At 66.8% G+C, this 27,661-nt stretch overlaps 2 protein-coding genes across 3 annotated transcripts; both read left to right on the forward strand.

The window, feature by feature from the left end:
- Positions 1 to 365: 365 nt before the first annotated feature.
- On the forward strand, positions 366 to 14,956 carry RAPGEF3 (Rap guanine nucleotide exchange factor 3). Of its 2 annotated transcripts, none has more exons than XM_059871870.1 (27): positions 366 to 669; positions 4,852 to 4,905; positions 5,114 to 5,220; positions 5,299 to 5,420; positions 5,531 to 5,705; positions 5,903 to 5,987; positions 6,221 to 6,281; positions 6,393 to 6,469; positions 6,628 to 6,774; positions 6,846 to 6,955; positions 7,577 to 7,668; positions 8,599 to 8,677; positions 8,873 to 9,023; positions 9,123 to 9,205; positions 9,786 to 9,825; positions 9,943 to 10,024; positions 10,114 to 10,260; positions 10,351 to 10,448; positions 10,595 to 10,720; positions 12,459 to 12,640; positions 12,712 to 12,802; positions 13,098 to 13,148; positions 13,359 to 13,446; positions 13,526 to 13,590; positions 13,754 to 13,808; positions 13,927 to 13,998; positions 14,786 to 14,956. In XM_059871870.1, exons 1-27 carry the CDS (start codon positions 421 to 423, stop codon positions 14,902 to 14,904), a joined length of 2,808 nt encoding a protein of 935 aa, XP_059727853.1. In that variant the 5' UTR covers positions 366 to 420; the 3' UTR covers positions 14,905 to 14,956. The 2 variants fall into 2 exon arrangements, with proteins under 2 accessions (XP_059727853.1, XP_059727854.1); XM_059871871.1 differs by having other exon boundaries at positions 367 to 669; positions 7,580 to 7,668.
- Positions 14,957 to 15,146: 190 nt separating this feature from the next.
- On the forward strand, positions 15,147 to 27,438 carry ENDOU (endonuclease, poly(U) specific). Its single transcript, XM_059871891.1, has 9 exons — positions 15,147 to 16,757; positions 19,958 to 20,092; positions 20,213 to 20,248; positions 21,595 to 21,766; positions 21,839 to 22,038; positions 24,564 to 24,677; positions 25,204 to 25,310; positions 25,834 to 25,976; positions 27,044 to 27,438. The coding sequence occupies exons 1-9, from the start codon at positions 16,538 to 16,540 to the stop codon at positions 27,156 to 27,158; spliced, it is 1,242 nt and encodes a 413-aa protein (XP_059727874.1). The 5' UTR covers positions 15,147 to 16,537; the 3' UTR covers positions 27,159 to 27,438.
- Positions 27,439 to 27,661: the final 223 nt, after the last annotated feature.

Genomic DNA, 27,661 nt, shown 5'->3' on the forward strand with positions numbered 1-27,661 from the left:
TATAATCCATTCCCAGTACAAAGCCCCTCCCTCTTCCAGCCTCTCTGGGTCCCCCCACCAGGCAGGGCGGGGCAGGGGAGCCCCCCGTGACCCCCCCAAACCCGGGTTTGAGGTGCTCAGGGACTCCTGGAGACCCCCCAAACCCGGTCCCGGGGGTCCCGGGGGTCCCGGGGGTCCCGGGGGTCGGGGCTGTGCCTCCCCCCATGGCCGAGGGCGGGGTGCGGGGGGTCCCTCCCGCCGCGGGGTCCCGGAGCGGGGCCGCGGGAGCCGGGGAGGGGCCGCGGGCGGGGCTCCCGTGCCCGGGGCGGGCCCGGCGCGGCGGCGGCGGCGGCGGAGCCGCTCCCGAGCCCGGCCCCGTCCCGAGGAGCCGCGGAGCAGCCCCGGGGCCGCGGCCGCGATGGCCTCGCCCCCCCCCGCCACATGAAGGTGCGCGGGGCCGGGCCGGGGGCAGCGGCCGGGGGGGCGCGGAGGGGCGCGGGGCCGCGGCGAGCGGGGCTGGAGCCGGGAAGCGGCGCCGCCGCCGCCCCGCAGCCCCCCGGGGGTCCCGGAGCGGACGGAGCCCGGCTCTCGGGGCTGCTCAGGAAGATGCACTTGTTCCGGAGCTCCAGCTACGAGGTGCGGCTGGAGGGGGCCGGGGGGAGCCTGCCCCGCATCCAGGGGATCCGCTGGGTGAGTGGGGCCGGGCGGAGCGTGTCCCCAAAGGAGCGTGTCCCCAAATCCCCTGGGGGAGTGGGGGGAGCGTGTCCCCAAATCCCCTGGGTGAGTGGGGCCGGGGGGAGCGTGTCCCCAAAGGAGCGTGTCCCCAAATCCCCTCGGGGAGTGGGGCCGGGGGGAGCGTGTCCCCAAAGGAGCCTGTCCCCAAATCCCCTGGGGGAGTGGGGGGAGCGTGTCCCCAAAGGAGCCTGTCCCCAAATCCCCTGGGGGAGTGGGGCCGGGGCAAGCCTGTCCCCAAATCCCCTGGGGTGTGGGGCCGGGGTCTCCCCAGCCCCGGGAATCCGGGAATGAGAGGAGCGCAGGTAGTCCAGGAGTGCAGGGAGCCAGGTGAGGGTGGAAGGAGCCAGGTGAGGGAGCAGGGAGTGAAGCCAGGCGTGCAGGTGAGGGTACGAGGAGCCAGGTGAGGGAGGGAGGAACCAGGTGAGGGTACGGGGAGTGAATCCAGGCGTGCAGGGAGCCAGGTGAGGGCACGGGGCCCAGGTGAGGGCACAGGGGGCCAGGTGAGGGCACAGGGGGCCAGGTGAGGGCACAAGGGCCAGGTGAGGCTGCAGGTGAGCTGCGCAGGCTGGAATGGGCGGAGCGGAGCGGAACGGGCGGCCAGGCGTGAAGCGAGCCCGGTGCCAGGTGCCCGGCGGCGCATCCCAGCAGGAAAGACATTCCGGTGGGACATTCCGGGGGGGACATTCCGGGGGGTCATTCCCGGGGGGTCATTCCCGGGGGGTCATTCAGGGGGGGATATTCCGGTGGGACATTCCGGGGGCACATTCCGGGGGGACATTCCGGGGCGACATTCCGGGGGGGACATTCCGGGGGGGACATTCCGGGGGGGACATTCCGGTGGGACATTCCAGGGAGCACGCAGCGTTCCCACAGCAGGGATTTGCCCCTGGCATCGCGACCTCCCCGCCCGGCTCCGCGCTGGCCCCGGGAGCTGGGGGCAGTCCCCGGGGTGCCGGGCCCTGCTCTCGGCCCCTCCGTGTCCCCTCCGGGGGGGAAGGTGACCCTGGAGCCCTGGCAGAGCTTCCGGAGCTTTGCGTCCTTCCCCCTCCCACACTGCTTGGCCTGGGACACTTTTCAAGAAAAAAGTGAAATTATTTTAGGGGGCAGCTCCCCTCTGGGCATTTCCACGGGGCACGGGGCCTCCCTCCCAGAGAAGTTTTCCTCCCTTTTTCCCTTCCCGATTTATTTTTCTCTCCAAAACTTTTAGGAACGGACTTTGGGGAGGGCTTTTTTGGGGCACCCAGCCTGGGAAGCCAGGCCAGCGGCAGGCCTGGAGCATTCCTGGGCTGGACTGGGATCAATCCCACCAGCCCTGGCAGCAGTGGCACCTGTGGCACAGCAGGAGTGTCCCCTCTGCGGGGGACACCCGGGGGTCGAGGGCCCTGGAGCCGATGCCAGCAGGGAAAGGGGGATTTTGTCCCTTGTCCCCGTCACTGGAAGCTCCTGGAAACTCCTCCTGGCTTCCTCTCACCCCCCTCGGGGTCCTGATCCCAGCAAATCCCTCCCGGCTCCAAAGGACAGCGGTGTCCCCAAGTGGCTCCGTCCTCCGTCCTTCCCAGGGGACAAGTGCCACGGTGCCAGTGACAAGCGCCACCGTGCCAGTGACAAGTGACACTGTGCCAGTGACAAGTGCCACGGTGCCAGCCCCTGCCACATCCCTGGCAAGGAGAGCGGAGCCAGAGTGCGTCCCTGAGCCCATCCCAGGCGATGCCCGGCCCCATCCCAGGGGTGCCCAACCCCGTCCCTGGGGGTGCCCAGCCCCATCCCGGGGGTGCCCAGCCCCGTCCCGGGGGTGCCCAGCCCCGTCCCGGGGGTGCCCAGCCCCATCCCGGGGGTGCCCAGCCCCATCCCTGGGGTGCCGAGCCCCGTCCCGGGAGTGCCCAGCCCTATCCCGGGAGTGCCCAGCCCTGTCCCAGGGGTGCCCAGCCCCATCCCGGGGGTGCCCAGCCCTGTCCCGGAGGATGCTGTGCCCAGCCCCATCCCGGGGGTGCCCAGCCCCATCCCGGGGGTGCCCAGCCCCGTCCCGGGGGTGCCCAGCCCCATCCCGGGAGTGCCCAGCCCCGTCCCTGGGGTGCCCAGCCCCATCCCGGGGGTGCCCAGCCCCGTCCCGGAGGATGCTGTGCCGAGCCCCGTCCCTGGGGATGCTGTGCCGAGCCCCGGCCTGCGGAGGCTGCGGATGGGCGAGGGCTTTCTCCGGAGCCGCAGGGCCCGAAATAGCCGCGCTTGTTTTCCTCGGGATCCCAAACAAAAGCGGCCGCGAGCGCGGAACGGCCGCTGGCGGCCTTGGCCGGGCGCCCGGCGCTGCCGGAATCCTGGAGAAAGGCAGGATCCCGGCGTGTCCCGTGGGCAGGAAGATGGAAGAGGCAACTCCTTAGGAAGTGCTTGGAGCCACGCCGTGACCAGGAGGGGGGTGGGGGCGTCCTGCAGGTCCTGACCCGGGGGGGATGCTCCAGGGAGGGGGTTTGGGGACAGCGGGGCGGTTCGGGTGATTCCAGAGCCGTCCTGGCAGAGAGGAACCCCGGGAAGGAGGAATCTGATCCTTGAGAGGGGTTCCTGTGTCTCTTTGGGTGTCCTTGGAGCGCGGCCCGGGGCACGGCCTGGCTCTGCGCCCCAAGGACAGAGGGGGAGGCAGAGGGGGCTCCGTGCCGAGGGACAGCAGAGGCCCTTTGGGGACCTGGGCAGCGGGACACCCGGTGTCACCTGGACCCACGGGGTGGCACAAACTTGCTGCACCCAGGAGGGGACAGGGACATCCTGTACCCACAGGGTGACAGGGACATCCTGCACCCACGGGGTGACACAGATCTCCTGCTCCCACGGGTGACAGGGACCTCTGGCTCCCACGGGGTGACACAGATCTCCTGCTCCCACGGGTGACAGGGACCTCTGGCTCCCACGGGGTGACACAGGTCTCCTGCTCCCACGGGTGACAGGGACATCCTGCACCCACGGGGTGACACAGGTCTCCTGCTCCCACGGGTGACAGGGACATCCTGTACCCACAGGCTGACACAGATCTCCTGCTCCCACGGGTGACAGGGACCTCTGGCTCCCACGGGGTGGCACCTCCGTGTCCCCAGAGCAGCCCCCCGCCTCCCGGCTCCCGTTTGCAAACATTTGCTCGGAGCGGTTCCTGCTCCCCGCGGCCGTCACGGGGCTGGCAGAGTTTGCCGAGCGCCTGAGTCACCGTGTCCCTGCCTTGGGGACACTGCGGCCAGCTCAGGAGCGGTGTCGCAGCCTGGGTGACACCGTGGCCAGGTGGCACAGGTCCCCCGGGACCTGCAGCGCTCCCAGAGCCGCTCGTGGCTCCTCGAATTCCTCCTGAGCCGTGGCAAAGTGCTGGGAGCAGGAGGAGGCTCGGCCTCGAGGCTCCCGCACTAATTAACTCCTGCACTAACTAACTCCTGCACTAATTAACTCCTGCACTAATTAACTCCTGCCCTCCTCGATTGGAAATCCATCCAGCCGGTCCCCCTGCCCTGGGGTTGCCCCAGCCTCCCGCACCCGGGCCCCGGGAGGATCCCGGCAGGCCCCGTTCCTGGGTGCCCTCCCGGGCTCTGCGGGGCCCCCACAGCCGGGAAGGGACCCCCAGAACGCCCCTGGGGGTGCCCCCCGCGCGGGTGGGCGTCCCTCGGAGGGGCGGCCGTGCCCCGTGCCGGGTGAGCGCTCCCGGGGCCGGAACTGGTCTGACGGGTGCGGGCCGGGCTTGTTTATCCAGGGCAGTGGCCAGGAGGGGCCCGGGAGCCGCGGTCCCCGCGGGCAGCGCCGCCACCGGAGCTCGGCCACCTTTGCCCCGCCATCCGGGCGGGGCCGCGGGGACAGGGGCGCGTCCCTCCGTGCGTTCGTTGTACCTGGAGCATCCCCGAGGGGGAGAGCGGGGAGAAAAATGAGCGGGAGAGGGAGACTGGGGTCAGGATTTGGGTCCTGGGTTCAGGAAATTGGTGCTGGGGTCAAGAACTGAGTGCTGGGTTCAGGATTTGGGTCCTGGGTTCAGGATTTGGGCACTGCCCCCTCACCTGGTGAAGGGCTGGGGCTGCTCTGGGGGTGCCAGGACCCCCCCCCCCCCCCGCTGTGTGGGGTGATGGGGACACAGCAGAGCCCCCACAGCCCCCAACCCCCTCCCCTTTGGTTTTCCAGACCCCTCTCCTGGACTCGGAATCCAGCCTGGACTATGGCCACAGCATCACTCAGGTGGGGGGGCCGGGGAAGCCCCCGGGGACTGAATTTGGGGAGGCTGGGGGGGGGTGAGGGGCTGGAGCACCCCCACACCCAGAGCCATCGGGGTGCTCCTTGGGCTCGGCCATTGCGGGGGTGGCCGGTGGTGATCCCAGGGCACTGAGGGGACAGGTGACAGCCCAGCCCCCCCCCACGAGCTCCCCTGTCCCCCTCGCACCCTCAGGCATCCTCGGAGAAGATCTGGAGGGCGGGCAAGCTCCTCTTCGCCCACCTGAGCAGCTCCCGGCCCGGCCTCATCCGCGACCACAAGCACCACCTGCGGCACCACCGGTGCGCCGGGATGGGGGGACCCTCGGGGGGCTCCGGGGGGGCTGTCCCGCGGGGTCCTCACCCCCTGTGCCCCCCCAGGCAGTGCTGCTCGGGGAAGGACTTGGTGGATTGGCTGCTGAGCGCCGGCGTGGCCGTCCAGACGCGCGGCCAGGCCGTGGGCATCGGGCAGGTGCTGGTGGACGGAGGGGTCCTGACGCACGGTGAGGGCTTGGGGGGCTCGGGGGGCTCGGGGGGGCTCGGGGGGGGCTCGGGGGGCTCGGGGGGCTCGGGGCGGTGCAGAGCCGAGCTAACGGCCGCTGCCCCCCCGCAGTGAGGCAGGAGTGGCACTTCCAGGACAAGGACACGCAGTTCTACCGCTTTGCCGAGCTGGAGCTGAGCCCCGAGCCCGGCGCGGGGCCGCGGGACCCCGAGGAGCTGCTGGAGGCCCTGGGGTTCCTGGCGCAGCTGGGCCCCGACGCGCTGCTCTCCATGGCCCTGCGCAAGCCGTGAGTGCCCCGCGGGCTGGGGGCTCCTCTGCCCCTCCCGGACTCTTCTGGACCCTGCTCGGGGGTCTGGAGCAGCCACGGGGCTGCTGAGGGTGGGGGGACCCAACAAGGTCACCCGAGGAGGGGAGGGGGCTGGGGAGGGGGCTGTGCCCTGGGTGGGGGGCACAGGGAGCCGCTGACCCCCCCGGCCCCCCCAGGCCTGCCCAGCGCACGCAGGACGAGCTGGAGCTGATCTTTGAGGAGCTGCTCCACATCAAAGCCGTGGCTCATCTCTCCAACTCGGTGAGCGCGGCCGTGTCCCCAAACCCTGCAGGGTCGGGGTGTCCCCTGGGCCCCAAATCCTCCTGAGCCCCATCGGTTCCTGTCCTGGCATCCTCCCCTGCTCCCCAAATCCTTCTGCACCCCTTCCCTTCCATCTGCGCACCCTCTCTGGCCGTCTCTGTGCCTCCCTCGGCCATTCCATCCCTGTGTCCCCTGCTGGCCCAGCCGGGGTGACAGCGCTGTCCCCTGCGCAGGTGAAGCGGGAGCTGGCGGCCGTGCTGATGTTCGAGGGGCACCAGCGCGCGGGCACCGTCCGTGAGTCACCCCGAGTCCCCGAGAGTCCCACCGGGGTGTCCCCAGCCCGGGGACACCGGAGCCGGCCCCTAAATTGTGACTTTTCCCCCCTTTTCCCGGGCGCTGTCCCAGTGTTCAGCCAAGGGGACAAAGGCACCTCCTGGTACATCATCTGGAAGGGCTCGGTCAACGTGGTCACCCACGGCAAGGTGGGTTTGTCCCCGCGCTGGAGGGACACTCTGGGGACCCCCCAGTGTCACCGTCCCTCACCCCGTGCTGTCCCCAGGGCTTGGTGGCCACCCTGCACTGCAGGGGACACTCTGGGGACCCCCCAGTGTCACTGTCCCTCACCCCGTGCTGTCCCCAGGGCTTGGTGGCCACCCTGCACGAGGGGGACGACTTTGGGCAGCTGGCGCTGGTGAACGACGCCCCGCGGGCGGCCACCATCCTCCTGCGCGAGGACAATTGTCACTTCCTGCGCGTGGACAAGCAGGACTTCAACCGCATCCTCAAGGTGGGCCCGGGGGGGATTCTGGGGGGGTTTTGGGGAATCCCGGCCGGGCTGACGGCGGGATCGTCCCCCAGGACGTGGAGGCCAACACGGTGCGGCTGAAGGAGCACGGCAAGGTGGTGCTGGTGCTGCAGAAGGACCTGCAGGGCGGCAGCGGCCAGGCGGCCTCGGCGCGGAGCAGCAGGTGACAATCCTGTGCCCCTGGTGGCGGGTGACACCCCTGTCCCTGTCCCACTCAGAGCAGGTGACACCCCTGTCCCTGTTCCCCTGTGACAGGTGACACCCCCCTCCCTGTTCCCTGTGTCAGGTGCCACCCCTGTCCCTGTCCCACTCAGAGCAGGTGACACCCCCGTCCCTGTTCCCCTGTGACAGGTGACACCCCTGTCCCTGTTCCCCTGTGACAGGTGACACCCCTGTCCCACTCAGAGCAGGTGACACCCCCGTCCCTGTTCCCCTGTGACAGGTGACACCCCCGTCCCTGTTCCCCTGTGACAGGTGACACCCCTGTCCCTGTCCCACTCAGAGCAGGTGACACCCCCGTCCCTGTTCCCCTGACAGAAGGCGCCCCCTTGTGGCAGGTGACGTCCCTGTCCCCCTTTGACAGGTGACACCCCTGTCCCTGTCCCCCTTTGACAGGTGACACCTCTGCCCCCTGAGCCGCCCCCTCTGCCCTTTCCCGCCTCCCTCGGGGCAGTTTTTGGAAGGAACAAGGGGACGAGGAGCAGGGACACCGGCCCGTGGTGGCACCAGCCCGTGGTGGCCCTGCCCACAGCCACAGTGTCACCTCCGCCCCTCCTGTCCCCAGCAGGTACCTGGTGATGGCTGGGACACCTGAGAAGATCCTGGAGCACCTGCTGGAGTTCATGAGGCTCGATGCCACCCTCTACGATCCCGTGGGTAGGTGGGGGTGTCCCCCTGTGGGGGTGTCCCCTGTGCCACCCGCAGACGGGGCTGGGGACGGGCAGGGGGGTGGCACCGAGGGGGCTCCTCATTCCCGGGGTCCAGCCCCAAATCCCGCTCGGGCCGCCCTGGGCTCGCTACAAACCCAGATCCCGAGGCCGGGAGAGGGGGACCCGGGCCAGCCGGAGCTGGGAGGTGTCCCCAGAGGGTCACAGACCCGGGCCAGCCGGAGCTGGGAGGTGTCCCCAGAGGGTCACAGACCCGGGCCAGCCAGAGCCAGGAGGTGTCCCCAGAGGGTCACAGACCCGGGCCAGCCGGAGCTGGGAGGTGTCCCCAGAGGGTCACAGACCCGGGCCAGCCGGAGCCGGGAGGTGTCCCCAGAGGGTCACAGACCCGGGCCAGCCGGAGCTGGGAGGTGTCCCCAGAGGGTCACAGACCTGGGCCAGCCGGAGCCAGGAGGTGTCCCCAGAGGGTCACACACCCGGGCCAGCCGGAGCCAGGAGGTGTCCCCAGAGGGTCACAGACCCGGGCCAGCCAGAGCCGGGAGGTGTCCCCAGAGGGTCACAGATCCCAGCCGGGGACAAGGCGCTGCCTTGGAGCCGATCCCCGGGATTTGCCATCCCACCCCAGCGATCCAGCCCCTCCCACGGGCTTCAGGAACAAATCCTGCCCTGCCACCAGCAGGGTCCCCATGGTGGGGACAGCCCAGGCCAGCCCAGGCAGGGCACGGGGGATCCTTGGCCAGTCCCGTGGTGGGGACAGCCCAGGCCAGCCCAGGCCAGCCCAGGCAGGGCACGGGGGATCCTTGGTCGGTCCCCGTGGTGGGACAGCCCAGGCCAGCCCAGGCAGGGCACGGGGGATCCTTGGCCGGCTCCCTGTGTCCCCATGGTGCTGGGGGCAGGAGTGACAGTGCCCTGTCCCTCACAGACACGCTGCTGGGGGATTTCCTGCTCACCTACACCGTGTTCATGCCGACCTCGCAGCTCTGCCGGGCCCTGCTGCACCAGTATCCTCCAGTGCGGGAACTGGGGGGACTGGGCTCCGCCACACGCGGGGACGCGCTCAGCCCGGTGCCTGTCCCCTCGGGGGCAGCCCCAAATCCCCTTTCAGCACCCTTGGGCGCGTCCCCATCTCCCGGGGTGCCGTTCCCGGGGGTCCCTGCCCCTCTGCACGTTTTGCTGGTGCCCTTGACTGGTCCCAGTTTCCGGGCGGAGCCGCTGGAGGGCTCGGAGCAGGACAAGGCCTCCTACTCCCTGCGGAAGCGGCGCAAGATCCTGCGGCTGGTCAGCCAGTGGGTGCTGCTCTACGGGCGGCTGCTGCAGGGCGACCGCAGCACCACGGCGCTGCTGCAGGTACGGCCGGGGTGGCACCGCCGGGGTGGCGCCGCCGGGGTGGCATGGTGACACGGCAGGGACCGCCCCCCGCTCACCCCGGGCCCCCTGTCCCTGCAGAACCTGGCGGACCTGGCGAGCCGGGACCCCCAGCTGGGCGGGCTGGGCCAGGAGCAGGGCCAGGAGCGGCGGCGGCCCCGAGCGTGAGTCCCCCCCACTGTCCCCCCAGTGTCCCCCCAGTGTCCCCCAGTGTCCCTGATGCCACCACGGGTGCCTGGGGGGCTGTGCTCCCCTGGGGAGGCGCTTTCGGGGCAGCTCTGGTGCCACCTTGTCCCCAGCGTGGGGTTCCCGGCCATGGGGAGGGTGGCACACGCAGCTGGGTGGGGCAGGGGGCTCTGGGATGGGCACAGTCCCCAGAGGTGGCTGCAGTCCCGGGGGTGGCCACAGTCCCAGGGGTGGCCACAGTCCCGGGGGTGGCCACAGTCCCCAGGGATGGCCGCAGTCCCGGGGGTGGCTGCAGTCCCCGGGGGTGGCCACAGTCCCCAGGGATGGCCACAGTCCCCAGAGGTGGCCACAGTCCCTGGGGATGGCCACAGTCCCGGGGGATGGCCACAGTCCCCAGGGGTGGCCGCAGTCCCGGGGGTGGCCACAGTCCCCGGGGATGGCCGCAGTCCCCGGGGATGGCCACAGTCCCCAGGGGTGGCTGCAGTCCCGGGGGTGGCCGGTTCCGGTTCTGTTCCCACCGGGAACAGCAGCTCCATCCTCCCCCTTCCCCTCCCGCAGGCTGGAGAACGGTGACGGCAGCGTGTCCCCCCAGCCCAAGGTAGGGAACCCCGAGGGGTGACAGGGCAGGATCTGGGTCCCCTCTGCCCTTTGGGGACGTGCCGCAGGAGGGGCGGTGGCTGTGGCCGTGTCCTCCCGCCTGTCCCACCCTCCCCAGGCGCGGAGCTCGGGAATGTGGCTCGGGAGCCCCGAGGAGGCGATGCTGGACAGCACCTGCGCCCTGAGAGCGCAGGACAAAGGTACTGCCCCCTCAGCGGGGACTGTGCCCCGCAGCGTGGGGACGCTGAGGTCCCTTTTGTCCCTTTGAGGTCCCTTTTGTCCCCCCCAGTGCCCTACGAGATCTTCAGGGCCGACCACTCGTGCCTGGTGTCGGTGCTGCCCGTGAACGCCGCCGTGCGGGACGTCCTGCGGGCCCTGGCGCCGCGGCTGCGCCGGGACCGGGAGCACGTCCTGGTCAAGGTGAACTCGGCCGGAGGTGAGGGGACTGCCCCGGGGTGGCCTTGTCCCCGTGCCCAGCCGGGATCTGTCCCCTCCTCCGTGCCAGCCCGCCCTTCCCTCCGCGCAGACCGGGCGGTGCTGCCGCAGGACGCCGTGGGGGTGTTCACGGCTCTGGGCCTCAACGAGAGGCTCTTCGTGGTCAGCAGGGACGAGCTGGGCAGCCTGGTGAGTGTGGGGGGGTCTGGGGTGGGCAGCACAGGGCGGACCCACCCAGGAGGGGGTTGGGGTCTGCGGTGCCTCGGTTTGGGGCGTCCGTCCCTGCTGGGGTCCGCTGAGGGCAGGAGGGGTCAGGGCTCCTGTCCCGTGCCCAGACCCCCCACCCTGAGCAGCTGGGCCCCCACGCCGGCTCCTCGGACACCCTGGACCTGATCAGCTCCAAGGACCTGGCCAGCCACCTCACCGACTACGACTGGAACCTCTTCAAGAGCATCCACCAGGTGTGACCCGTGCTGGGAGTGGCCGGGAGAGGGTCAGGACAGCCCTCACCTGTCGGGGAGGGGGCTCAGGCACCCCTCACCTGCTGGGGAGAGGGTCAGGACGCCCCTCACCTGCTGGGGAGGGGGCTCAGGCACCCCTCACCTGCTGGGGAGAGGGTCAGGACGCCCCTCACCTGCTGGGGAGGGGGCTGAGGCACCCCTCACCTGCTGGGGAGGGGGTCAGGACACTCCTCACCTGTCTGGGAGGGGGTCAGGACACCCCTCACCTGCTGGGAAGGGGGTCAGGACACCCCTCACCTGCTGGGAAGAGGGTCAGGACACCCCCCTCACCTGCTGGGAAGGGGGTCAGGCACCCCTTACCTGTCGGGGAGGGGGTCAGGACACCCCTCACCTGTCTGGGAAGGGGGTCAGGACACCCCTCACCTGCTGAGGAGAGGGTCGGGACACCCCTCACCTGCTGGGAAGGGGGCTCAGGCACCCCTTACCTGTCGGGGAGGGGGTCAGGACACCCCTCACCTGTCTGGGGAGGGGGTCAGGACACCCTTCACCTGTTGGGGAGGGGGCTGAGGCACCCCTTACCTGCAGGGGAGGGGGTCAGGACACCCCTCACCTGTTGGGGAGGGGGCTCAGGCACCCCTCACCTGTCTGGGAGGGGGTCAGGACACCCCTCACCTGCTGGGAAGGGGGTTTGGGACACCCCTCACCTGTCTGGGAGGGGGTCAGGACACCCCTCACCTGTCTGGGAGGGGGTCAGGACACCCCTCACCTGCTGGGAAGGGGGTCAGGACACCCCTCACCTGTCTGGGAGGGGGTCAGGACACCCCTCACCTGCTGGGAAGGGGGTCAGGACACCCCTCACCTGTCTGGGAGGGGGTCAGGACATCCCTCACCTGTCTGGGAGGGGGTCAGGACACCCCTCACCTGCTGGGAAGGGGGTCAGGACACCCCTCACCTGTCGGGGAGGGGCTCAGGACACCCCTCACCTGTTGGAGAGGGGGCTCAGGCGCCCCTCACCTGCTGGGAAGGGGGTCAGGACACCCCTCACCTGTCTGGGAGGGGGTCAGGACACCCCTCACCTGCTGGGGAGGGGCTCAGGACACCCCTCACCTGCTGGGGAGGGGGCTCAGGCACCCCTCACCTGCTGGGGAGAGGGTCAGGACACCCCTCACCTGCTGGGGAGGGGGCTCAGGCACCCCTCACCTGTCTGGGAGGGGGTCAGGACACCCCTCACCTGCTGGGGAGGGGGCTCAGGCACCCCTTACCTGTCGGGGAGGGGGTCAGGACACCCCTCATCTATTGGGGAGGGGGCTGAGGCACCCCTCACCTGTCTGGGAGGGGGTCAGGACACCCCTCACCTGCTGGGGAGGGGGCTCAGGCACCCCTTACCTGTCGGGGAGGGGGTCAGGACACCCCTCACCTGCTGGGGAGGGGGCTCAGGCACCCCTCACCTGTCTGGGAGGGGGTCAGGACACCCCTCACCTGCTGGGGAGGGGGTCAGGACACCCCTCACCTGTCTGGGAGGGGCTCAGGACACCCCTCACCTGTTGGAGAGGGGGCTGAGGCACCCCTCACCTGCTGGGAAGGGGGTCAGGCACCCCTCACCTGTTGGGGAGGGGGCTGAGGCACCCGTCACCTGCTGGGAAGGGGGTCAGGACACCCCTCACCTGTCTGGGAGGGGGTCAGGACACCCCTCACCTGCTGGGAAGGGGGTTTGAGCCCTCCCCTGCCGCTCTCCCAGGTGGAGATGATTCACTACATCGTGGGGCCGCACAAGTTCCGCGAGGTGGCCACGGCCAACCTGGCGCGGGTGCTGCGGCGCTTCAACGAGCTGCAGTTCTGGGTGGCCACCGAGCTGTGCCTGTGCCCCGAGCTGGGGCGGCGCGCGCAGCTCCTCCGCAAGTTCATCAAACTGGCGGCACAGTGAGTCCCCGTCCCCGTCCCTGTCCCTGTCACTGTCCCCGTCCCCACGGCTGACCTGTCCCCGCCCACAGCCTCAAGGAGCAGAAGAACCTGAATTCCTTCTTCGCGGTGATGTTTGGTGTGAGCAACACGGCCGTGACTCGCCTGGCCAAGACCTGGGAGGTGACACAGGGGGGACAGCGAGGGGACAGCAGGGGGGGCCTGGGGGGGGGGACAACCCCTGGGGAGGGACAGCCGGGGGTCTCTGGGGAGGGACAGCCGGGGGTCTCTGGGGGGGGCAGCCAGGGGTCTCTGGGGAGGGACGGGGGGGGTCTCTGGGGGGGGACAGCCGGGGGTCTCTGGGGAGGGACAGCCGGGGGTCTCTGGGGAGGGACAGCCGGGGGTCTCTGTGGGGGGGCAGCCAGGGGTCTCTGGGGAGGCACAGGTGAGTGCCAGCCCCATGATCCTGTCCCTGCAGAGGTTGCCCCACAAGATCCGGAAGCTGCACTCAGCCCTGGAGAGGATGCTGGTGAGCGCAGCCCCCCCACCCCATGTCCCCTTCCTGCTCCATGTCCCCTTCCTGCCCCATGTCCCCTTCCCACCCCATGTCCCCTTCCTCCCCCATGTCCCTTTCCTCCCCCATGTCCCCTTCCCAATGGGATTTGCCCCTGGAGCAATGGGGAGGGGGTGCTACTGTCCCCCCCGTCCCCCCACCCCCCGTGTCCCTGCCTGTCCCCAGGACCCCTCGTGGAACCACCGTGTCTATCGCCTGGCCGTGGCCAAGCTGAGCCCCCCCATCATCCCCTTCGTGCCCCTGCTGCTCAAAGGTGGGTGTGTGGTTTTGGGGACCCTCTGGGTGTGCCCAGCGCTCCCGGGGGCCCCGCTCTGACCCCCAACCCCCCCCAGACATGACCTTCATCCACGAGGGCAATCGCACCCTGGCTGAGAACCTCATCAACTTCGAGAAGATGGTGAGAGCGGGGCCGGTGACCCCTCCGAGGGCCCTGCTGTGCCCTGCAGGCAGAGCTCTGGCACTGGAACAACCAGGGCTGTCCCAGCCGTGGTGGGGACAGAGATTTTGGGGGTCCAGGTGGGGCCAGGTGGCAGCAGGTGACCTCTGTGCCCCACCCACAGCACATGATGGCCAAGACCGTGCGAGTCCTGCAGCGCTGCCGGGGCCACGCGCACGGTGGGTGCTCCAGGGAGCTGGGGAGGGGGCCTGGAGCGTCCCCTAAGCAGGGCTGGGGCCCTGGGGACGGGGCTGGGGCCCTGGGGACGGGGCTGAGCCCCCTCTCTCTGACCCCCAGCGCCGCTGTCCCCGCTGCGGAGCCGCTCCCCGCACCGGCCCGAGGACGCCAAGGCCGTCAGGATCTCCACGTGTGCGTCTGGAGCTCCTCAGCCTGAGCCCTAAGGCAGCCCCGGGGGACCCCCAACCCTCTGCGGGGGACCCTGAGCTGAGGGAGAGGGGACGGAGATGGGGGGAGCCAGGGGGGAGCCAGGGGGGAGCCAGGGAGGGATCCAGGGAGGGATCCAGGGGGGAGCCAGGGGGGAGCCAGGGGGGAGCCAGGGAGGGATCCAGGGAGGGATCCAGGGAGGGATCCAGGGAGGATCCAGGGAGGGATCCAGGGAGGGATTCAGGGAGGATCCAGGGAGGGATCCAGGGAGAGAGCCGGGGAGGGATCCAGGGAGGGATTCAGGGAGGATCCAGGGAGGATCCACGGAGAGATCCAGGGAGGGATCCAGGGAGGATCCAAAGAGGGATCCAGGGAGGGATCCAGGGAGAGATCCAGGGAGGGATCCAGGGAGAGATCCAGGGAGGGATCCAGGGAGGGATCCAGGGAGAGATCCAGGGAGGGATCCAGGGAGGGATCCAGGGAGGGATCCAGGGCAGGGATCCAGGGAAGATCCAGGGAGGGATCCAGGGAGGATCCAGGGAGAGATCCATGCAGGGATCCATGCAGGGATTCAGGGAGGATCCATGCAGGGATCCATGCAGGGATTCAGGAAGGATCCATGCAGGGATCCATGAGCAAGTCCTGGGCGGTTTGGGGAGGTTTGGGGGTGACACAGGGGGTCCGTGGGGTGATCCTGCAGGGCTGGACAGGCTCCACAGGCTGTGCCAGGGCAGGGAGGGGACCCCGGCCTTGATCTCCTCCTTCCCCCCAGGCTCGGAGCAGTCCCTGAGCGTGCGGAGCCCCGTGTCCACCTGGGCCTACCTGCAGCACCTGAGGGCCATCGACAGCCAGAAGGAGCTGCTGAGGCTCTCCAGGGAGCTGGAGCCCTGAGGGGAGCGGGGCTGGAGCGGGGACGGGGGCCCGGAGCAGGGATGGGGGCCTGGAATGGGGGTGGGGGTCCCGAATGGGGATGGGGGCCCGGAATGGGGATGGGGGCCCGGAATGTGGATGGGGGGACCAGAGCAAGGATGGGGGCACCAGAGCAGGGATGGAAGGTCAGAACGGGGATGGGGGCCCAGAACGGGGATGGGGGCCCAGAATGGGGATGGGGGCCCAGAGCAGGGGTGGGGGCCCAGAGCAGGGGTGGGGGCCCAGAGCAGGGGTGGGGGCCCGGCTGCCGGCAGCAGGGCAGCCCCTGGCTCTGCTCCCGGTGGCCCCGGGCTGTGCTGGAGGCCCTCTGGTGGCCCCAGAGCTCAGCCGTGGACCCAGATCCGGCCCCGCTGAGCTCCGGGCAGGCGAGGCAGAGCAATAGAGGTATTTTTGTACTCGTGGCTGTGCTCCCCGTTCTTCTCCGAGCTCGGGGTCACCCCCTGCACCTGCACCCCCGGTGTGACCTTGGGGACGGCCCCGGAGCTGCCCCAGGGGAGGTGACACAGCGCTGGCACCAGGAGGGGACAGGTCAGGAAATGACTGAGGGCTGAGGGAGAAGCCAAACCCGGCCCTTGTTGCACCAAACGCCGCTCCCGTGCCAGCTGGCACCACCCGGGGCACAGCAGGGGCCGCTCCCTGCTCCAGGAGGGATCCCAGGATCACCCCGGGTCCTCGGGAGCTCTTTGGGGTGGGGTCTCACCTGCCCAGGTGGGGGGCACAGCGTGTGAGCCTCTCCTGGAGGGGACACCCTGTCGTGGGGCTGTGGCTGCTCCCAAAGCACCGGGGTCGTGCCCCAGGTGAGCCCGGGGCTGCCCCCAGGAGCCCCCAGGAGCTGCCCCTGCCTGGAACTGCCCCAGGCCGGGCCAGAGGGACCTGGACCACCAGGAGCAGCCAGTGCTGGCCGCCCCTGGGCTGGCGAGGGGGTGGAGAAGTGTCTGGAGCAAATCCTGCGGGCTTTGGGGCCAGGTTTCCCGGGAAAACCTGCCGGGGAGTGAGGAAGAGGAGGCAGAGCCTGGGGGTGCCCGTGGGTCCCTCCCAGCGCTGCTGGGGCTCCGTCATCTCCCCGAGAATGCCCCGCTCAGCTCCAGGCTGGGAACATTTTCCATCGGGGTTGGCTGGGCTGATCCCGGGTGGGGAAGGGGCTGTGACCCCCCCAGGCCCGGTCTGAGCCCCCCAGGGCCGGGGAGGGTCCCTGGAGCAGCTCTGGGCTCACCCTGGGAGTGGGAGCGGGCAGGGATGACCCCAAACCTCCCCCCGGGGCTGTGCCACAATTTTGGGCTTTCCTGGAGGACCCGGAGGCTCCAACGAGGCCGATCCGGAGGGGAGGGGGGTCACAACCTCCAGGGCTGAGCTGGGAGAGCTCATCCCCCCCAATTAACGCTGCTCCCAGTTCACACCAGTCCCCCGGAGCACGAGCCCCAGTCAGGGACCCGGCTGTGCCCCCGGTGCCCGGTTCTGGGGGGGTGGGCAAAGCCCCCCCGGGACCCTCCCCCCGCAGCCTCGGCCGCCCCCGGGGGTTGTGGAGCAAGCCCGGGATTCTGGATTTACCGGCCCTCCTCCCACTGCGGGCAGCCTGTAATTAGCCGTGCGCTTAATGAGTTTTGGGGAAGTTGGGGTGCAGCCCGCCCGTGGAGCCCTCGCTGCCATCACGCCCCTCCCTCCCCCCCCCGCGGGACCCACAAATAGCCGGGAGCTCCGGGGCGCTCCGGCACTCCCGACCCGGTCCCGGCACTCCCGGAGCGCCTCCCGAGGGACCATGGAGCGCTGGATGCTCCTGCTGGGGGCAGGGATCGCCCTGGGCTGCGCGTCCGGCCGTGAGTAGCCAGCGGGGGCTGCGGGGTGCCGGGGCATGGGCCGGGGGCGCTGCCCTCCACCAGCAGCTCGGCCCTGCTGGGAGAACTGGGCTGGACCGGCCGAGCTCCGCGGGGGCGGGGAGGGCGATTTTCCATGCTGGAAATCCAGCCCGGGGTGGGCGCGGATTGTCCAACTGCCCTGGTCTGCAGCCGGGCCCACCAGGCGGGTGCCGGTGTGTCTGAGCCTGCCTCGGTCCTGCGCGGCTCAAGGAGCAGGAGCTCAGAGCTCCTTCTGGCTCCTCCTTTCCCTTTTCCCACGGAAAACCAGCTCTGGGCGGTTTCCAATCCCAATCCCGTGTCCAGCCTCCCCCTGTGGCCACTGGGGCAGCTCAGGTGGCAAACGCAGCCCAGAGCGGGCTGTGCCCCACCCGGGGGGGCTCGGGGGGCTCTGGCTTTAAGGGAGACCAGGATTTGGCAGCCGGGATCCCACGGGGATGAGGAGGCGCTGAGTTCTTGCACAAAGCCTGAACCGGGATCCCCTGGCGCTGAGGACGGGATTTCATCACCCCCGACGCTGCCAGGAGCCCGTATCTGATGTCCCAGGAGAGGATGAGTCCCCCTGGGATGAGAGACGAGGAGTTTTGCAAGGCCAGCTCACGGGAGGAGCTCCAAACCTGCGTGGGGCTGGGAGCAGGAGCTTCCCAAACCCCTGAGTTCCCAAATTTCCCCTGTGAGTTCCCGAACCCCCGTGTGAACCCTGAGCTGCTCCAGAAGGAAAACCCGTGGTGGCGAAGGTGGCTGGGCAGCTCGGCTGCCTTGTGGTCAGTCCTGGCCACCTGCTGGACCTGTCTGCTGGCCCTGCACCCGCTCCACTTCTCCTCGTGTGGGCAGTGGGAGATTTCCCCTGATTCTCCCACGGCCAGGGCTCACCTGTGGGTTTGGGGACGGGAGCTGGGGGTTTGGGAAGCTCAGGCTGTCCACAGCTCTGTTCCAGGGTGGTTTGTCCTTCAGACGGTCCCTTCTGGAGCTGGGCTGGGTTTGGATCCGTGTTTTCCCGGAGGAACGAGGTCCTGAGTCAGGCCAGGGGCTCGAGGACGCGGCTCTGGCTGAGCTGACTCATCCCCGTGCCCGAAACCAAACTGGGAGCACTGGGAGAGCTCCGGCACCTCCCCAGGGCTCGGAGGATGGAGCAGGGCAGGGAATGACCCCCCTTCCCTCGGCCACCCCGAGAAAGAGAAATATTTCTGTGCTTCGTGCAGCCAGGGAAAATCTGAGGGCAGGATCAGCCAAAATCCTCCCCTGGCTGGACCAGCCAAAAACCCCTGGGGTGGCTGAGTGTGATGGGCCGTGTCCTTCTGTCCTTCTGTCCTTCTGTCCTTCTGTCCCGGGCCACCATCCCTGTGGCATTTCCAGCTCTCCCCACAGCCCCCAAAAGCTCCAAGAGCTCCAACAGCCCCTCCTACCCCCACACCAGGGACAGCTGAGGGCCCTGCAGCGATTTAGGGTCGGTTTAGGGATTTAGGGTCGGTTTAGGGATTTAGGGTCATTTAGGGATTTAGGGTCGTGTCCGAGTGAGGAGGAGGAGCCGTTCCCCTGCCCCGAGACCGCTCAGGGGCCCCGTGGCGTTGGGGATTTGGGACTGGGGATTTGGGATGATGCTGAGCCCGCCCCTCCGAGGGCTGAGTCAGGGTCAGGGCCCTGCTGGGACACGCTCGGGCTGCTGGGACACGCTCGGGCCGCTGTGACACCCCCGGGCCACACGGGACCGGCACCGGGCCGGGCTCGGCGGTGACGGGGGAGCGTGGGCAGGTCCTGCCTTGCACAGCCCCGGGGGCGATGGGCGAGCCGGGGGGGTTTATCCCAGCGCTGCTCCTGGGGCTGGGGCTGGGGCTGGACTGGTCACACTGGGAGGGTCTGGGCAGCACTGGGCACCCCACCCATGGGATGTCCCTGCCCTGGAAATTCTCCCGGCTCTTCTCAGGGGCTTCGGGAAAACCTGGAGACCCTCCCGGCTAAAATCCTGCTGTTCAAAGGATTGACAGGGGATGGGAATCCAAGAGGGAAAACCAAGGCAAGGACACCCCCTGGGGCTGGGATCTGGGGGCCGAGGGAGCCAAGGGATCCCTCAGCACCTGCAGGGCGGGGGTGACATCACCGGGCACAACTAACTGGGGTGAAGTGACAAAGGCGACAAACAACGAGGGAAGGCGGCGGGAGTTTGGTGCCACCCTCATGGCCTGGATGTCACTGTCATCGCCTCGCTGCCGCCCTCTCCACCTGGATGTCATCGCCTGGGTGTCCCTGGACAGGATGAGCCGCATCAGGATTTGCCCCGGGGCCACCTTTCACCCGAGTTGGGCAAGCCCGCGGTGCCTCAGATGTCCGGAGATTGCGGCGGCTCCGCCAGGGAGGGACACGCCCGCTGCTCCAGGGCTGCCTTTGCCTGCTGGCATGGCCTGGCACGGGGACACCCTGCTGGCATGGCCTGGCACAGGGACACCGCTGGGACAGGGACACCCTGCTGGCATGGCCTGGCACGGGGACACCGCTGGGACAGGGCCACCACTGGGACAGGGACATCCTGTGGGACAGGGCCACCACTGGGACAGGGACACCCTGCTGGCATGGCCTGCACGGGGACACCGCTGGGACAGGGACACCACTGGGACAGGGCCACCCTTGTCCCTCTGAGAGTGTCCCTTGTCCCCTTCAAGGCTGCTATTTTTAGCTTTGCTTTGCGTCACCAAGCCGGTGCTCAGCAGCTCGTTTGTTACCAACAGCTCGGGAGGGAGTTTTCCCAGTTTTCCCAGTTTTCCCAGTTTTCCCAGTTTTCCCAGCATGATGCAAACGAGGCTGGCCTGGAATGTGGCAGCTCCTCCGGGGGTCCCGGGCTCATCCCGGGGTGACTCACGGGGAGCAGCTCCGGGCCTGACCCGGGGCACCGGGGCTCATCCCGGGGTGACTCACGGGGACCGGGGCACCGGGGCTCATCCCGGGGTGACTCACGGGGAGCAGCTCCGGGGGCTGTTCCCCGGTGTCACCTTGAGGCTGTGACAAACACGGCCCGACAGGAGCGCCCCTGGTGACAAAGATCCCGGCTGGCTCCGGGGCTGCCTGGGGCTGGCCCAGCAGGGGACCGAGGGTGACACGGGGATGCTCCAGGCTGGGGGTGGCCGCACGCAGCCCCTCCTGAATGCCACCCCCTGTTTGTGTCCCCAAAGATCTGTACACGGCCCCCGACTCGTGCGAGGGACGCTGCGGGGAGCCCTTCCGTGAGGAGGACGAGTGTCACTGTCACCCCGAGTGCGAGGCAGAGCACAACTGCTGCGAGGACCGCGAGAGGCACTGCGGGCCCGGTGAGCGCCCGGCGGGTGGTTCTGAGCCTCTGCAGGTCCCCAGGGTGTCCCCAGGGTGTCCCCAAGGTGTCCCCAAAGTGTCCCCAACCCCCTGAGCTCCTTTTCCTCTCTGCTCCGCAGGTGGGGAAGGCGCCGAGGGCGGAGCTCGAGCCCGCGGTGAGTCCGGAGGGACAGAACTGCCCCCGGGTGCCTCGGGGTGTCCCCCCGTTCCTGGGGTGTCCCCCCATTCCTGGGGGTGTCCCCTCCATTCCTTGGGGTGTCTCCTCCATTCCTTGGGGTGTCCCCCCATTCCTCGGGGTGTCCCCCCCGTTCCTCGGGGTGTCCCCTCCATTCTTTGGGGTGTCCCCCCATTCCTCGGGGTGTCCCCTCCATTCCTCGGAGTGTCCCCCCGTTCCTCGGGGTGTCCCCCCATTCCGCGGGGTGTCCCCCCCGTTCCTCGGGGTGTCCCCTCCGTTCCTCGGGGTGTCCCCCCGTTCCTGGGGTGTCCCCTCCATTCCTTGGGGTGTCCCCCCGTTCCTGGGGTGTCCCCCCATTCCTCGGGGTGTCCCCTCCATTCCTCGGGGTGTCCCCCCATTCCTCGGGGTGTCCCCTCCATTCCTCGGGATGTCCCCCCATTCCTCGGGGTGTCCCCCCCATTCCTCGGGGTGTCCCCCCATTCCTCGGGGTGTCCCCTCCATTCCTCGGGATGTCCCCCCATTCCTCGGGGTGTCCCCTCCATTCCTCGGGATGTCCCCTCCATTCTTTGGGGTGTCCCCCCATTCCAGCAGCGCTGTCCCTCCCCAGAGCTGGGGGACACGGGCACAGGGAGTGGGGGCAGGAACCAGCTGGGTTGGCACCCCCTGCCCACCTCCAGCGTGGGAAACGGGGAGGGCAACGACCCCCGGGGATGTGGGATGAGGGAAGTGACGCTTCCCGCGTCCTCGTGGCCACCTCCTGTCCCCCCCAGGGCTCCCTGAACCCCTTCACTTCCTGGGGTCCCGCACGTCCCCTCAGGGACATCCTCGCCCTTCCATGGATCCTCTGGATCCCCTCACCTTTCCATGGATCCTCTGGATCCCCTCACCTTTCCATGGATCCTCTGGATCCCCTCACCTTTCCATGGATCCCCTGGATCCCCTCACCTCTCCATGGATCCCCTCACCTTTCCATGGATCCTCTGGATCCCCTCACCTTTCCATGGATCCCCTCACCTCTCCATGGATCCCCTCCCCTTTCCATGGATCCTCTGGATTCCCTCCCCTTTCCATGGATCCCTCACTTCTCCATGGATCCCCTCCCCTTTCCATGGATCCCTCACCTTTCCATGGATCCCCTCACCTTTCCATGGATCCTGCTGGATCCCCTCACCTTTCCATGGATCCCCCTCACCTTTCCATGGATCCCTCACCTTTCCATGGATTCCCTCCCCTTTCCATGGATCCTGTTGGATCCCCTCCCCTTTCCACGGATCCCTGACCCTCCCACGGATCCCAGAGCTGTCCCCAGCCCCGCTGTCCCCACAGAGGGATTCTCCAGCAGCAGCGGTTCCATCTCGGAGCAGGAGCTGCTGCAGCTCTCGGAGCAGCTCTACGGGCTGGATCACAACAAAGCCCGGCCCAGCGACATCGCCCTCAACCCGCAGCACCTGGCGGGCCCCGACGAGACCGGCGACAAGCAGGACCGGTCCCCGCAGCCGTGAGTGGCCCCGGGGAGGGACGGCGGCCCCGGGCTGGGGAGGGAGCTGCAATTCCAGCCATTCTCCCCCAGGCTCTACAAGTACGTGAACGAGGAGCTCTTCGCCAAGCCCACCTACGCCAGCTTCATTAAGCTGCTGGATAATTACCAGAGGGCCACGGGCAGGGAGGAGGAGGTGACGGCCGAGGAGCTGCGCGAGCAGGAGCGTTTCCTCGAGGAGGTGATGAACACGGAGCTCATGAGGAAACTCTTTGTGTTCCTGCGGGGAAAAAGTGAGTGTGGGGCAGGGCAGGGCCGGGGAATGGGGCACCCCAGGGGGACGCAATCCCAAGCAGCACGCTCCTTTCTCAGGAGGCTTCAAACCCGTTTCTATTTCAGCATTCTCGCTTTTTGCACGTTCTCACAAAATTCCTAAATTCACGCTTTGCTCGTTGGTCAGGAGACACAAACAAAGGGCTCCCTGGGGTAATTGCAGGTTTCTCTTATTTATCCTTTGCTTTCCTGGTTTCTATGTCAACGACCTTGGCAGGAAATTCTTTCGGGGCAAACACGGATTCTCTTATCAAACTTCTCTCTGGCCCTCAGGAGTCCCTGTAAAAACTCTTCCACAAAGCCCCAGCCCGATGGGAACGACCTGGGGCGGGCACAGGGGGGATCCTGCCGGGGAATTCCCGAGGGACAGGGCGGGGAAGGGATGGGGAACCCCCCTGGCCCTCAGCTTCCTTTCTCGAGGTTGGGATTGAAGGCACGCGAGAGCATAGCTCACATTCAGACACCGGTGTTTATAATCCATATTTCACTTTCAATTTCACGTCCAGACTCGGATGTTTATTATTGATCCATGTTAGGATATTTCACACCCAGACTGGGGTGTTTATTATTGTTTATCCACGTTAGGATATTTCACACCCAGACTCGGGTGTTTATTATTGTTTATCCACGTTAGGATATTTCACATTCAATTTCACACCCAGACTCGGGTGTTTATTGTTTATCCACATTAGGATATCTCACACCCAGACTCTGGTGTTTATTATTGTTTATCCACATTAGGATATTTCACGTCCAGACTGGGGTGTTTATTATTGTTTATCCACGTTAGGATATTTCACATTCAATTTCACACCCAGACTCGGGTGTTTATTATTGTTTATCCACATTAGGATATTTCACATTCAGACTCGGGTGTTTATTGTTTATCCACATTAGGATATTTCACACCCAGACTCGGGTGTTTATTGTTTATCCACGTTAGAATATTTCACACCCAGACTGGGGTGTTTATCATTTCTTATCAATGCTGCAGTCTCACGCAGTGAGTTCTGCAGTCCTTCATTACCCAGGCACAAAATGGCCAACAATCTCTTGTTACAAGGTGCTTTAAGGCTAAACTATCTAATCAAGAAATGACACCTAAATTATTTTCACTTTTAACCCAATAACCAATCCCTCAAAGTCCGCTGTGAAGATTTTTCTGTCCAACCACAAGACACCACCCAAACCCAGGAAGAAGGAAGAAGAACAACCTAAGACCTCCGTCCTGCTCCATTTTATTGCTGAATTCTAAACCCCCAAACCTCCCTCTTTCTCCATTTTATTGCTGTATTCTAAACCCCCAAACCTCTGTCTTTGCTCCATATTTATTTCTGAGTTCTAAACCCCCAAACCTCCATCTTGCTCTATTTTATTGCTGAATTCTAAACCCCCAAACCTCTGTCTTTGCTCCATTTTATTGCTGTATTCTAAACCCCCAAACCTCCACCTTGCTCCATATTTATTGCTGTATTCTAAACCCCCAAACCTCCACCTTGCTCCATTTTATTTCTGTATTCTAAACCCCCAAACCTCCCTCTTGCTCCATTTTATTTCTGAATTCTAAACCCCCAAACCTCTGTCTTTGCTCCATTTTATTTCTGAATTCTAAACCCCCAAACCTCCATCCTGCTCCATTTTATTGCTGAATTCTAAACCCCCAAACCTCCACCTTGCTCCATTTTATTGCTGTATTCTAAACCCCCAAACCTCTGTCTTTGCTCCATTTTATTTCTGTATTCTAAACCCCCAAACCTCTGTCTTTGCTCCATATTTATTGCTGTATTCTAAACCCCCAAACCTCCATCCTGCTCCATTTTATTGCTGTATTCTAAACCCCCAAACCTCCACCTTTCTCCATATTTATTTCTGTATTCTAAACCCCCAAACCTCCGTCCTGCTCCATTTTATTCCTGTATTCTAAACCCCCAAACCTCCACCTTGCTCCATTTTATTTCTGTATTCTAAACCCCCAAACCTCCATGTTGCTCCATTTTATTTCTGAATTCTAAACCCCCAAACCTCTGTCTTTGCTCCATATTTATTGCTGTATTCTAAACCCCCAAGCTCTGCGTTTTCCACCCTGTGCCATTACACACTTCTGATCACCTCCACACCCACAATCCCAGCGTTATCAGTCAATTTTGGAATTGGCCTCAGGCCAAAGGCAGCGCTCTCCTGGGGGTCAGAGGTGTCAGCGCCGAAATCTGAATTTCCCGGCGCCCCAGCCCCACCCCCAGCCCACCCCCAGCCCCAACCCATCCCCAGCCCATCCCCAGCCCACCCCCAGCCCCAGCCCAGCCCCAGCCCCATCCCCAACCCCATCCCCAGCCCCAGCTCAGCCCCATCCCCAGCCCTGCCCCATCCCCAGCCCCATCCCAGCCCCAGCCCACCCCCAGCCCCAGCCCACCCCCAGCCCCAGCCCACCCCCAGCCCAGCCCCAGCCCAGCCCTGTCTCTCCTGCCTCTCCCTCCTTTCCCCGCAGGTCGCTACGGCTCCGAGCAGGAGTTCCTGCAGGATCTCAACCAGATGTGGTTCGGCCTCTACTCCCGAGGGGACGGGGAGCGCGATTCCAGCGGCTTCGAGCACGTGTTCTCAGGTACAGCCCTGCCAGGTGTTCTCAGGTACACACAGCCCTGCCAGGTGTTCTCAGGTACAGCCCTGCCCAGGTGTTCTCAGGTACAGCCCCCCCAGGTGTTCTCAGGTACAGCCCTGCCAGGTGTTCTCAGGTACAGCCCTCCCAGGTGTTCTCAGGTACAGCCCTGCCCAGGTGTTCTCAGGTACAGCCCCCCCAGGTGTTCTCAGGTACACACAGCCCTCCCCAGGTGTTCTCAGGTACACACAGCCCTCCCCAGGTGTTCTCAGGTACATCCCTGCCAGGTGTTCTCAGGTACAGCCCTCCCCAGGTGTTCTCAGGTACAGCCCTGCCAGGTGTTCTCAGGTACAGCCCTCCCCAGGTGTTCTCAGGTACAGCCCTGCCAGGTGTTCTCAGGTACACACAGCCCCCCCCAGGTGTTCTCAGGTACAGCCCTGCCAGGTGTTCTCAGGTACAGCCCTCCCCAGGTGTTCTCAGGTTCAGCCCTGCCCGGGCTGGGGCTCATCCCGGGGTCCCCTCTGTGTTTTAGGGGAGGTGAAAAAGGGAAAAGTGTCCGGATTTCACAACTGGATCCGCTTCTACCTGCTGGAGAAGCAGGGGGTCGTCAACTACTTCAGCCACAACTTCAACGGGCCGGTGAGCGCTGGGGGGCTGCTCGGGGGAGGAGCCCGCAAAGAGGGGGTGCTCCCCCTCCCCACCGGGGGTGGGAAGGGCCGGACCCCTCAATGCTGGGGCAGGAGGGGATTTGGGGCTGGGGGAGGAGCCCGCAGAGAGGGGGTGCTCCCCCTCCCCACTGGGGGTGGGAAGGGCTGGACCCCTCAATGCTGGGGCAGGAGGGGATTTGGGGCTGGGGGATGATCCCAGAGATCGGGGGTGCTCCCCCTCCCCACTGGGGGTGGGAAGGGCCGGACCCCTCAATGCTGGGGCAGGAGGGGATTTGGGGCTGGGGGAGGAGCCCGCAGAGAGGGGGTGCTCCCCCTCCCCACTGGGGGTGGGAAGGACTGGACCCCACAATGCTGGGGCAGGAGGGACTCCTGAGCCTTGAGGAGAGATTTGGGGCTGGGGGGCTCTGCCAGGACTGCTCTGGACCCCCCTGGAGGGGCTGGGCTGGGCTGGGGGGGATCCCCAGCCTGCTGAGCCCAAGCCCCCTCCCCTGCAGTGGGACACGTACCCCGACGTGCTGGGGCTCCAGTTCAGCTGGGACGGCTTCTACAAGGAGGTGGGCTCGGCCTTCATCGGCTGCAGCCCCGAGTTCGAGTTCGGCCTCTACACCCTCTGCTTCCTCGCGCGGCCCGGCCGGGCGTGAGTGCTGACCCCGCCTCCCTCTGTCCGTCCCGAGTCCCTCTGTCCGTCCCGAGTCCCTCTGTCCGTCCCGAGTCCCTCTGTCTGTCCTGTGTCCCTCTGTCCATCCCGAGTCCCTCCGTCCATCCCGAGTCCCTCTTTCCATCCCGACTCCTTCTGTCCATCCCGAGTCCCTCTGTCCATCCTGTGTCCCTCTGTCCATCCCGACTCCTTCTGCCCATCCTGTGTCCCTCTGTCCATCCCGACTCCTTCTGCCCATCCTGTGTCCCTCTGTCCATCCCGAGTCCCTCTGTTCATCCCGACTCCTTCTGCCCAAGCTGAGTCCTTCTGTCCATCCTGTGTCCCTCTGTCCATCCCTAGTCCTTCTGTCCATCCTGTGTCCCTCTGTCCATCCCTACTCCTTCTGTCCATCCCTACTCCTTCTGTCCATCCCGAGTCCCTCTGTCCGTCCCGAGTCCCTCTGTCCGTCCCGAGTCCCTCTGTCTGTCCTGTGTCCCTCTGTCTGTCCTGTGTCCCTCTGTCCATCCCGAGTCCCTCTGTCCATCCCGAGTCCCTCTGTCTGTCCTGTGTCCCTCTGTCCGTCCCGAGTCCCTCTGTCCGTCCTGTGTCCCTCTGTCCATCCTGTGTCCCTCTGCCCATCCTGTGTCCCTCTGCCCATCCCGAGTCCCTCTGCCCATCCTGTATCCCTCTGCCCATCCCGACTCCTTCTGTCCATCCCGAGTCCTTCTGCCCATCCTGTGTCCTTCTGCCCATCCTGTGTCCCTCTGCCCATCCCGAGTCCCTCTGCCCATCCCGAGTCCTTCTGTCCATCCCAACTCCTTCTGTCCATCCTGTGTCCTTCTGTCCATCCTGTGTCCCTCTGTCCATCCTGAGTCCCTCTGCCCATCCCGACTCCTTCTGTCCATCCCGAGTCCTTCTGTCCATCCCATGTCCTCCTGTCCAGCACCCTGGAGATGGGGTTGTGGGTTGGAGCACCGTGGGTGCGGGGACACCGAGAGCCCCCCCCGTGGGGCACAGCCCCGCAGCGGGGCGGTGGCGGGCGGTGACAGGCGGCGGTGTCCCCGCAGGTGCCACCTGAGCCTGGGCGGGCACCGCCTCAGCGTGCAGACCTACCCCTGGACCAAGGCCACCTACGGCGGCGGCAGGAGGTTCATCGCCACCGCCTACGTGATGTCACCCTGAGGGTGATGTCACCCTGAGGGGGGCTCGGCTGGGGGGCGAGCCCCGGGGCCGCCCCGCGCTGCTCGGGGCCGCGGGACGGGAGCGGCCGCGCCCGGGCCCGGCCCGGGAGGGGCCCGGGAGGGGCGGCGGGGGCCGAACCCTGCGCGGAGGGGACGAGGGGACACCCCCAGACCCCGCCGCGTGTGGCGGGCCCGGGCTCGGCAGAAGAGCGGCGGCGAGGGAAGGATTTGGCACGGAGAGGAGGATCCTGAGCGGAATAAACACTGCCCTGGCTGGAGGAGCGCTGGGTTCGGGGTGTCCCTGCAGCAGCCCCCCCTTTATCCCCCCCGCGCCCCATTTCTCCCTCCATTTGTCCCCCCACCCCCTCTCTGAGCCTCCCGGAGGCTTTTTTTCCCCTGACACGGCCGGTCCCGGGGGCTCTGTCCCCTGGAGCCCCTCCCCCGGAATTCGGCTCTGCCCCAGCTGAGCTCTCCCCGGGGCCGCGGCTCCCCAGAGCCCCCAAA

This window comes from Haemorhous mexicanus, chromosome 33 (genome assembly GCF_027477595.1).
Source record: "Haemorhous mexicanus isolate bHaeMex1 chromosome 33, bHaeMex1.pri, whole genome shotgun sequence".
In the NCBI taxonomy this organism is placed as follows: Eukaryota; Metazoa; Chordata; class Aves; order Passeriformes; family Fringillidae; genus Haemorhous; species Haemorhous mexicanus.